The 11,342-nt window shown below is 40.9% G+C and overlaps 1 protein-coding gene across 1 annotated transcript in view; it reads left to right on the top strand.

Annotated features, from left to right (window-relative positions):
• man2b1 (mannosidase, alpha, class 2B, member 1) overlaps window positions 1-6,514 on the top strand; it is a 37,254-nt gene extending 30,740 nt beyond the window's left edge. Inside the window, exons 22-23 of the mRNA XM_061914681.1 lie at window positions 1,000-1,102; window positions 6,206-6,514. Of these exons, the coding sequence (XP_061770665.1) occupies window positions 1,000-1,102; window positions 6,206-6,309 (207 nt within the window). The 3' untranslated portion in view covers window positions 6,310-6,514. The remainder of the gene's footprint in view (window positions 1-999; window positions 1,103-6,205) is intronic.
• Window positions 6,515-11,342: the final 4,828 nt, after the last annotated feature.

Consider the following 11,342-nt stretch of genomic DNA (forward strand, 5'->3'; position numbering starts at 1 on the left):
CACGGATAGCACAGATACAAAAATCTAACTATAGCAACGGACTTTAAGCATACTAAAGTTGTGTGATCACTTTACACATAATTATTCTAACACTACTCCCGCTTTAAACCCTGCGGCCTACGAAACGGCGCGGCTAATTTGATGTATTTTTCTTCGCTGCTGGCCATAACGCTAATATCCATCCATCCATTTTCTACCGCTTTTTCCCTTTCGGGGTCGCGGGGGGGCGCTGGCGCCTATCTCAGCTACAATCGGGCGGAAGGCGGGGTACACCCTGGACAAGTCGCCACCTCATCGCAGGGCCATAACGCTAATATTGTTTTAAAAAAAAAACAAAGACAATGAAATGGTGTGGTATCGTTTGTGCTACGGTGCCCACTTTCGGACGAGTTCTCTCAACGCAGGTGCCCTTATTTTTAGTGTTTTCAACCGTAAGTCAAAGTGCCGTTCCTTCTTCTAGCCGTCTATTCATATAATTTCTTCCTTCATCACCCCGAGCAACGTTACGCTATAAATAAAACATTTCTTCATTACTAAACCCTGCGATTTGTGAGTGTTTTCATGCATATTTGTACGTGCTATCGTAACGTAATCAAGCTAGCCTCGTTAGCATTAGCTGCTATTCTAACTGCATTGTTTCAGTTTTACAAAAATTCCTCACTAAAACGTCACCATGGAGTTATCGAGTCCGTCTGCGCAGCTAGTGGGTCCATTAAGATGACTTCTGTTTTGTTTGATCAGCCGTTTTACTGCCTTGTTACAGACACCGTTTGGAAACAATTTAGGTATGTAAATACCAGTTTAGTAAATATTTCTGTGTAAATATATTTCACGACATATCTGCTGCTTATAATCCGGTGCGATTTACATACGGAAACAAATGTTTTTCCTTCCAATATTTTGTGGGTGTGGCTTATATGTCGGTGCGGTTTTATAGTCCGGAAAATATGTTCCTTATTATCATGTCGCGTCATATTTACATGTGTGCTGCATTTGTAGAAGCTGTTTTCCACTCTGGAGGTGCTGGGCGTGTCCGAACTCAACCTGTCAGCCAATCAGTGGAAAGAGGAGATGACACGTTTTGATTGGACACCGCAGACAGGTATGAAATGATGTCATAATTCAAGTTAACTCCATTAAAATGTTTTTCATTTGTGTCTTTATTAGGTCAGCTTTTTTCTACAAAAATTTTTGCATTTGAATTTAGTTAATTTAAGTTGTTTTTTTTACATCAAAATATGCTGACAATTTCAATCAAGGAAATCATTGTAGAAAAATGTGTTTAGAAATTAAATTGTTAAAAATAAGGTTTTTAAAAATTCAACGTAAAAAAATTTTTTTTATAAAAATATTTGTTGCTTTAAAACTCTGGAAGTCGGACTAAAGCAATCCATCCTGTCTCAGAAGCAACCAATGAGGAGCTTCCGTCTTTATTTATCGGAAGTGTGTCTTGAGTTTTGAAGCAACACATTTTTCTGCACTGAATTTATTTTTACACCAATTTTTTCTGCACAAAATTTTTTTTACACCAAATTTTTCTGCATTGAATTATACTCCAATTTTGTTCCTCACTAATTGTTTTTACACCAACTTCTTCTGCACTGATTTTTTTTTACACCAAATTTTTCTGCACTGAATTATTTTTACACCAAATTTTTCTGCACCAAATTTTTTTTACACCAAATTTTTCTGCATTGAATTATACTCCAATTTTTTCCACACTGTTTGTTTTCACCCCAACTTTTTCTGCACTGAATTATATTCCAAATATTTCCGCAATAATTGTTTGACACAGGTATTTTTTACACCAAATTTTTCTGCACTGTTGTTTTCACACAGTTTTTCTGTTTTTACGCTGAATTTTTCTACACTGAATTTTCTGCACTCATTTTGACATAGAATTGTTTTTACACAAAATTTTTCTGCACTGAATTTTTTTTTTACACCAAATTTTTCTGCGCTGAATTATTTTTACACCAAATTTTTCTGCACCAAATTTTTTTTACACTAAATTTTTCTGCACTGAATTTTTTTTACAACAAATGTTTATGCTCTGAATCTTTTTTACACCAAATATTTCTGCACTGAATTTTTTTTTACTACTTTTTTTCTGCACTGAATTTTTTGTACACCAAATTATACTAATTGTTTAACACAGATTTTTTTTTTTACACCAGCTTTTTCTGCACTGTTGTTTTTACACAATTGTTCTACACTGAATTGTTTTATGACAAAATTTTCTGCACTCATTTTTAAATAGAATTGTTTTTACACCAAATTTTTCTGCACTGAATTTTTTTTTACACCAAATATTTCTTTACTGAATTATACTCCAAATTTTTCCACACTAATTGTGTAACACAAACATTTTTTTAAACCAAATTTTTCTGCACTGTTGTTTTTACACTAATATTTTCTGCACTTAATTTATTTACGATGAATTGTTCTACACTAAATTGTTTTACAACAAATTTTTAACACAGGGTTTTTCGACACTGAGTTTTCTGCACTCATTTTTACATAGAATTATTTTTACACTTATTTCTTCTGCACTGAATTTTTTTTTTTTACACCAAAAATTTCCGCACTAATTGTTTTTACACCAACTTTTTCTATACTGAATTTTTTAACACCAAATTTTTCTGCACTGTTATTTTTTTACACAAGATTTTTCCTGCACTTAATTTTTTTTTTACTCTTGTTCTACACTGAAGTGTTTTATAACAAAATTTTAACACAATTTTTCCACACCGAGTTTTCTGCACTCATTTTCACATAGAATTGTTTTTACACCAAATTTTTCTGCACTGAATTATACTCCAAATTTTTCCGCACTTATTGTTTGACACAGAATTGTTTTTACATCAAAATTTTCTGCATGTAATTTTTTTACGCTGAATTTTTCGACACTGAATTTTCCGCACTCATTCTAACATATAATTTTTTTTGAAGACCAAGAATTTTCTGCAGTTTTTTCACACTGATTTTTTTGCAACCACTTTATTTTTTGTTAATTTTCTAACACTATTTTTTTGCATTAAATTAATACGTACGGAATTTTAAAACACTATTTTAACAAACAGCATTTTTAAACACGCAATTTTTTATTCAATGGAAATTGCCAGCATTCTTCGATTCCAAAAGAGTCTCACATGTAAGAATTGTCAGCATTTTTAGTAATTTAACAAAAATAAATGAGTCAAAGTTAACAGACATCATTCAAAAGTGTGCACTTGAACACGTTTATGTTGACAAACCATCAAGTCACGTTATCCCTGCTAAAAAGTGCATGTTAAGTCGACAATGTGAGCGGCAAATCAATCAATCAATGTTTACTTATATAAACCAAGATCACGAGTGTCTAAAAGGGCTGCACAAGTCACAACGACAGATCCCAGAGGCAAAGGGTCCGTTTGTGTGGACATGTGTTGCAGTTTCCGTTTTTGGAATCGTTCCTATTCGACAAAGACATGTCCAGAGAAAGCTAAAGTAAAGTTGAGGGTTGCAGGTTCGATTCCCGCTTGTGCCAACCTAGTCACTGCCGTTGTGTCCTTGGGCAAGACGCTTTACCCACCTGCTCCCAGTGCCACCCACACTGGTTTAAATGTAACTTAGATATTGGGTTTCACTATGTAAAGCGCTTTGAGTCACTTGAGAAAAGCGCTATATAAATATAATTCACTTCAATTCACTAAAGTCTTTTAAGTATTTATTTGAGGCCTCAAACAACATCAGTTTATAGCAGGGGTCACCAACGCGGTGCCCGTGGGCACCAGGTCGCCCGTAAGGACCAGATGAGTCGCCCGCTGGCCTGTTCTAAAAATAGCTCAAATAGCAGCACTTACCAGTGAGCTGCATCAATTTTTTTTAAATGTTATTTATTTACTAGCAAGCTGGTCTCACTTTGCTTGACATTTTTAATTCTAAGAGAGACAAAACTCAAATAGAATTTGAAAATGCAAGAAAATATTTTAAAGACTTGGTCTTCACTTGTTTAAATAAACATATTTATTTTTTTACTTTGCTTCTTTTAACTTTCAGAAAGACAATTTTAGAGAAAAAATACAACCTTAAAAATGATTTTAGGATTTTTAAACACATATACCTTTTTACCTTTTAAATTCCTTCCTCTTCTTTCCTGACAATTTAAATCAATGTTCAAGTAAATTTTAATTTTTTTTATTGTGAAGAATAATAAATACATTTTAATTAAATTCTTCATTTTAGCTTCTGTTTTTTTGACGAAGAATATTTGTGAAATATTTCTTCAAACTTATGATTAAAATTCAAAAAAAATATTCTGGCAAATCTAGAAAATCTGTAGAATCAAATTTAAATCTTATTTCAAAGACTGTTGAATTTCTTTTAAAATTTTTGTTGTGAAAAATCTAGAAGGAATAATGATTTGTCTTTGTTAGAAATATAGCTTGGTCCAATTTGTTATATATTCTAACAAAGTGCAGATTGGATTTTAACCTATTTAAAACATGTCATCAAAATTGTAAAATTCATTTTAATCAGGAAAAATTACTAATGATGTTCCATAAAAATTTTATTTTTTCCAAAAAGATTCAAATTAGCTAGTTTTTCTCTTCATTTTTTTCGGTTGAATTTTGAATTAGAGTCGAAATTAAAGAGAAACTATGTTTCAAAATTGAATTTCAATTTTTTTCGTGTTCTCTCCTCTTTTAAACCGTTCAATTAAGTGTTTTTTTCATCATTTATTCTCTACAAAAAAACTTCCGTAAAACGAAAAGAAATGTACGACGGAATAACAGACAGAAATACCCATTTTTTATATATATATATACAGATTTATTTATTAAAGGTAAATTGAGCAAATTGGCTATTTCTGGCACTTTTTAAAAGTGTGTATCAAACTGGTAGCCCTTTGCATTAATCAGTACCCAAGAAGTAGCTCTTGGTTTCAAAAAGGTTGGTGACCCCTGGTTTGCAGAAAAGCAGGTTTACGCTGCTAAAGAAAGAAAGAAAAAGAGAGAGACAAAGATGGTTCAATCGGTCTTGGGCAGGGGTGCCCACACTTTTTCAATTGACCAACTCGAGGGGATCTACCTCATTTATATATATCATTTATATTTATTTATGTATGAGAGAGACATTTTTGTAAACAAGTTAAATGTGTTTAATGATAATACAAGCATGTGTAACACATATAGATGTCTTTCTTTCACAAAGACAAGAATAGAAGTTGGTGTATTACCTGATTCTGATGACTTGCATTGATTGGAATCAGACAGTAATGATGATAACGCCCACATTATCAAACGGAGGAGAAAAAAAAGTTGTCCTTTCTGTACAATACCACATGAAAGTGGTTGGTTTTTGGCATCTAATTCATCCAGCTTCCATACACTTTACAAGAAAAACATTGGCGGCAAATTCCGTAGCTTGCTTGATTGACATTTACGGCACCCGAGGGTCTTGTGAGATGACGCTGGCTGCTGCCAGTTCATTATTATGAAAAAAATGACAGAGAGGAAGGCGAGAAACACTTTTTATTCCAACAGACTTCCGTCAAAACTCTAAAGGCCGACTGCACATTTCCTATCTTCACAATAAAAGCCCTGCTTCATGCTGCCTGCGCTAACAAAATAAGAGTCTCGGAAAACTGGCGTGCACAAGTGATGTGCACGCCAGCTTTCTGAGGGATCGCTTGTGCACGCCAGTTTTCCGAGACTCTGTATTTAGTTAGCGCAGGCAGCATGAAGCAGGGCTTTTATTGTGAAGATAGGAAATGTGCAGTCGGCCTTTAGAGTTTGGACGGAAGGGACGGCGCGAGAGTCTGTTGAAATAAAAAGTGTTTCTCGCCTTCCTCTCGGTCATATTTTCATAATAATGATCTTGCAGCAGCCAGCGTCATCTCACAAGACCCTCCGGTACCGTGAATGTCATTTAAGTGACGTCTTGGTGAAGATTGATGATCACTCATTTTTAGGTCTATTTTTTTTTAAAAGCCTGGCTGGAGATCGACTGACACACCCCCCGCGGTCGACTGGTAGCTCGCGATCGACGTAATGGCCACCCCTGGTCTTGGGAATATGGAGAGAGAGGAGTTGTTAGCATGCTAAACTTTTAAGCTAATTTAGCAGTCGTATAACTTTGTACTCGACACATGCTAACTGTTAGCATTTCAGTTCAGCTCTCACGCAATTTCTTAGAAATGGCTTTTTTTTTTTTTTTCCAGGGAAGAGGCCAGCGAAGAAACAACTGGAGGACATTTCCTCGTGGGAGATAACTTTGACCCCGATGCAGATCAGAACCTTCCTGCTCAGAGTGGACCTAAGATAGTCTTTTTTTTTTATCTAATTTAATTCTTTGGCCTTCATTTTGTGTGTGGATAATGTTTCTACTGGGTTCGAACTCAATCGTTTACCCCGAAATCCACATTCTTCACGGCGACTGTAAAAAGTGTGCAAACTCCACACCACCACAAGACTCCTGGTGAGCCAAATAAATACCTTTTTATATTGATCAATAAAGTCGATCATTTTCACTTGGTTTGCAAATTCCACTTCCTCTCAAGTCATTCTGCTGTAAAGAGTAGGTTCGATTTTTACGACAACCGGTGGAAGTGGAAACTGACAGGACACCTTATTAGGTACACAAGCTACAATATCGTAATCCAATACAGTAGATTTGAAACAAGAAGAAGGTAAATAGGCTAAATCACCAAAATGATTCCCGGGCGCAGCCACCACTGCTCCCCTCACCTCCCAGGGGGTGAACAAGTGAATGGGTCAAATGCAGAGGTTCATTTCACCACACCTAGTGTTTGTGTGTGTGTGTGTGTGTGTGTGTGTGTGTGTGTGTGTGTGTGTGTGTGTGTGTGTGTGACTATCAGTGGTACTTTCACTTTTGAATAAAAGGTAAAAGTTAGTTCAAATGAAGGTAAACAAAAGGGAAACTACAAAGTCATGTAAGGTCAAAGACAGTCTGAGAAGGTCAACAGAAGGTCATTTATAGGGCTGTGAATATTTGGCCACCGCACGATTTTGATTCCATTCTTGGGGGTCAAGATTCAGAATCGATTCTCGATTCAAAATCAAGACTTTTTTTAAAATAAGACTGAATGCCAGTTCTATGATTGACTACATTACTCCATAAAGTAGACAAAAAACTGTGATAAAAGTTTATATGACTTTAATGAAGTCAAATAAAAAATAAGACAACAAGAGAAATATCCAACACTTCTCTTTTCTAAAGTAAATGTGTAAAGCAGACACGATCAGCGACAGCAACTTTATGATTTGTCTGAGTGGATGGACAGGACAGATTAGCAATAAAAATTTAAAAAAAAAAAAAATTTTTTTTTTGAAAATTATTTTGAAAATTGATTAAGAATCCTTACAAACAAGAATCGCGCCACCCAACTTTTTTCCCTAAAAATACACATTAAGGCGATTTTTTTTATCCATCCATCCATTTTCTACCGCTTATTCCCTTTTGGGGTCACTGGAGCCTATCTCAGCTGCATTCGGGCGGAAGGCGGGGTACACCCTGGACAAATCGCCAACACAGATAGACAGACAACATTCACACACTAGGGACCATTTAGTGTTGCCAATCAACCTATCCTCAGGTGTATGTCTTTGGAGGTGGGAGGGGCCTATCCCCAGGTGCATGTCTTTGGAGGTGGGAGGGGCCTATCTCCAGGTGCATGTCTTTGGAGGTGGGGGGGGCCTTTCCCCAGGTGCATGTCTTTGGAGGTGGGAGGGGCCTTTCCCCAGGTGCATGTCTTTGGAGGTGGGAGGGGCCTATCCCCAGGTGCATGTCTTTGGAGGTGGGAGGGGCCTATCCCCAGGTGCATGTCTTTGGAGGTGGGAGGGGCCTATCCTCAGGTGCATGTCTTTGGAGATGGGAGGAGCCTATGCCCAAGTGCATGTCTTTGGAGGTGGGAGGAGCCTTTCCCCAGGTGCATGTCTTTGGAGGTGGGAGGGGCCTATCCTCAGGTGCATGTCTTTGGAGGTGGGAGGAGCCTATCCCCAGGTGCATGTTTTTGGAGGTGGGAGGAAGCCGGAGTACCCGGAAGGAAACCACGCAGTCACGGGGAGAACATGCAAACTCCACATAGAAAGATCCCGAGCGCAGGAGTGAACCCGGGACCTTCGTATTGTGAGGCAGACGCACTAACCCCTCCCCCACCGTGCTGCCCGCGATTGTTTTTATAACTACATGATTAATCGAAGATGAGGAAAAGGTGGCGACTTGTCCAGGGTGTACCCCGCCTCCCGCCCGAATGCAGCTGAGACAGGCTCCAGCACCCCCCGCCACTCGAAAGGGACAAGCGGTAGTAAAAATGGATGGGGGAAAATATGGATGGAGTAATTGAACAAAGTAACGTATTTTTCGGATTATAAATCACACCGTCCGAAAATGCATAATAAAGAAGGAAAAAAACAAATACAAAATCGCACTGGAGTATTAGTCCCATTTTTGGGGGAAATTTTTCACTAGTCCCTTACAAGTTTCTCGCTTACTCCAAACTGTTTTTTTGCCGCTCGATTGCCGTTTTTTGCTGCATATTTCAATACTTCCAGCTAGTAACCTGCAGGATGTGATTTCCTTTTCAATGCCATTTTATGTTCAGCCCTTCTCAGTTTTTATAAGTTACCACCAATGTTGAAATTATCCATTTTCATTGGTAGGGAAGTAGCAGGTAGCATCTTTTTTCCCCACAATGCACTTCTGCCATGACCCGCCCCTTGCGAAATTTTTATTGGTTGGTGTGTGTGTGTGTGTGTGTGACGATAGATGATATACGCCTAGTCTCTTATGTGAAGGAGATAAATAATATTATATGATATTTTACGGTAATGTGTTAATAATTTCACAGACAAGTCGCTCCAGAGTCTAAGTCGCAACCCCGGCCAAATTATGAAAAAAAAAAAGTACTTATCAGTGTTTCCCACAGAAAACATGTTAAGTTAAGGTGGTGTCTCTTAGACGGACAGAAAAAAATGGGGTGAGTGGGTGTAAAGATCGGTGTAACTTGGCTTGTCGCCATTACGTCTCCACCTCGTCGCTGCCACCACAACCTGGTGGGGCAATAGACTACAGACTGTGGTGAAGTAGGCCGGCTTCGTCGCATGAAGAAGCCTACAATTTTTGGTTGTGTTTTCCGCTCCATATGCCATATATCTCTGTATTTTTTCCATAAAGTAAAAACAAACCAGTCCTAGTTACCTGAGATAGTATAAGTATGTCATTGTTATGCCACAAACTGACATATGCTCAACTCATCATGCTTCATTTATTACAGCATTTGGGAAGCCTGTAGTTGATTTTTATTATCCATCCATCCATCCATCATCTTCAGCTTATCCGAGGTCGGGTCGCGGGGGCAGCAGCCTAAGCAGGGATGCCCAGACTTCCCTATCTCCAGCCACTTCGTCTAGCTCTTCCCGGGGGATCCCGAGGCGTTCCCAGGCCAGCCGGGAGACATAGTCTTCCCAACGTGTCCTGGGTCTTCCCCGTGGCCTCCTACCAGCTGGACGTGCCCTAAACACCTCCCAAGGGAGGCGTTCGGGTGGCATCATGACCAGATGCCCGAACCACCTCATCTGGCTCCTCTCCATGTGGAGGAGCAGCGGCTTTACTTTGAGTTCCTCCCGGATGGCAGAGCTTCTCACCCTATCTCTAAGGGAGAGCCCCGCCACACGGCGGAGGAAACTCATTTCGGCCGCTTGTACCCGTGATCTTATCCTTTCGGTCATGACCCAAAGCTCATGACCATAGGTGAGGATGGGAACGTAGATCGACCGGTAGATTGAGAGCTTTGCCTTCCGGCTCAGCTCCTTCTTCACCACAACGGATCGATACAACGTCCGCATTACTGAAGACGCCGCACCGATCCGCCTGTCGATCTCACGATCCACTCTTCCCCCACTCGTGAACAAGACTCCTAGGTACTTGAACTCCTCCACTTGGGGCAGGGTCTCCTCTCCAACCCGGAGATGGCACTCCACCCTTTTCCGGGCGAGAACCATGGACTCGGACATGGAGGTGCTGATTCTCATTCCGGTCGCTTCACACTCGGCTGCGAACCGATCCAGTGAGAGCTGAAGATCCCGGTCAGATGAAGCCATCAGGACTACATCATCTGCAAAAAGCAGAGACCTAATCCCGTGGCCACCAAACCGGATCCCCTCAACGCCTTGACTGCGCCTAGAAATTCTGTCCATAAAAGTTATGAACAGAATCGGTGACAAAGGACAGCCTTGGCGGAGTCCAACCCTCACTGGAAACGTGTCCGACTTACTGCCAGCAATGCGGACCAAGCTCTGACACTGATCATACAGGGAGCGGACCGCCACAATAAGACAGTCCGGTACCCCATACTCTCTGAGCACTCCCCACAGGACTCCCCGAGGGACACGGTCGAATGCCTTCTCCAAGTCCACAAAGCACATGTAGACTGGTTGGGCAAACTCCCATGCACCCTCAAGAACCCTGCCGAGAGTATAGAGCTGGTCCACAGTTCCACGACCAGGACGAAAACCACGCTGTTCCTCCTGAATCCGAGGTTCGACTATCCGGCGAAGCCTCCTCTCCAGTACACCTGAATAAACCTTACCGGGAAGGCTGAGGAGTGTGATCCCACGATAGTTGGAACACACCCTCCGGTCCCCCTTCTTAAAGAGAGGGACCACCACCCCGGTCTGCCAATCCAGAGGTACCGCCCCCGATGTCCACGCGATGCTGCAGAGTCTTGTCAACCAAGACAGCCCCACAGCATCCAGAGCCTTAAGGAACTCCGGGCGGATCTCATCCACCCGCGGGGCCTTGCCGCCGAGGAGCTTTTTAACTACCTCAGCGACCTCAGCCCCAGAAATAGGAGAGTCCACTGCAGCTTCCCCATGCACCGCTTCCTCAAAGGAAGACGTGTTGGTGGGATTGAGGAGGTCTTCGAAGTATTCCCTCCACCGATCCACAACATCCACAGTCGAAGTCAGTAGAACACCATCCGCACCATACACGGTGTTGATAGTGCACTGCTTCCCCTTCCTGAGGCGGCGTACGGTGGTCCAGAATCGCTTCGAAGCCGTCCGGAAGTCGTTTTCCATGGCTTCCCCGAACTCTTCCCATGTCCGAGTTTTTGCCTTCGCGACCGCTAAAGCTGCACACCGCTTGGCCCGTCGTTACCCGTCCACTGCCTCCGGAGTCCTATGAGCCAAAAGAACCCGATAGGACTCCTTCTTCAGCTTGACGGCATCCCTCACTGCTAGTGTCCACCAACGGGTTCTGGGATTACCGCCACGACAGGCACCAACAACCTTGCGGCCACAGCTCCAATCAGCCGCCTCGACAATAGAGGTTCGGAA

This window comes from Nerophis ophidion, linkage group LG01 (assembly GCF_033978795.1).
Source record: "Nerophis ophidion isolate RoL-2023_Sa linkage group LG01, RoL_Noph_v1.0, whole genome shotgun sequence".
Taxonomy (NCBI): domain Eukaryota; kingdom Metazoa; phylum Chordata; class Actinopteri; order Syngnathiformes; family Syngnathidae; genus Nerophis; species Nerophis ophidion.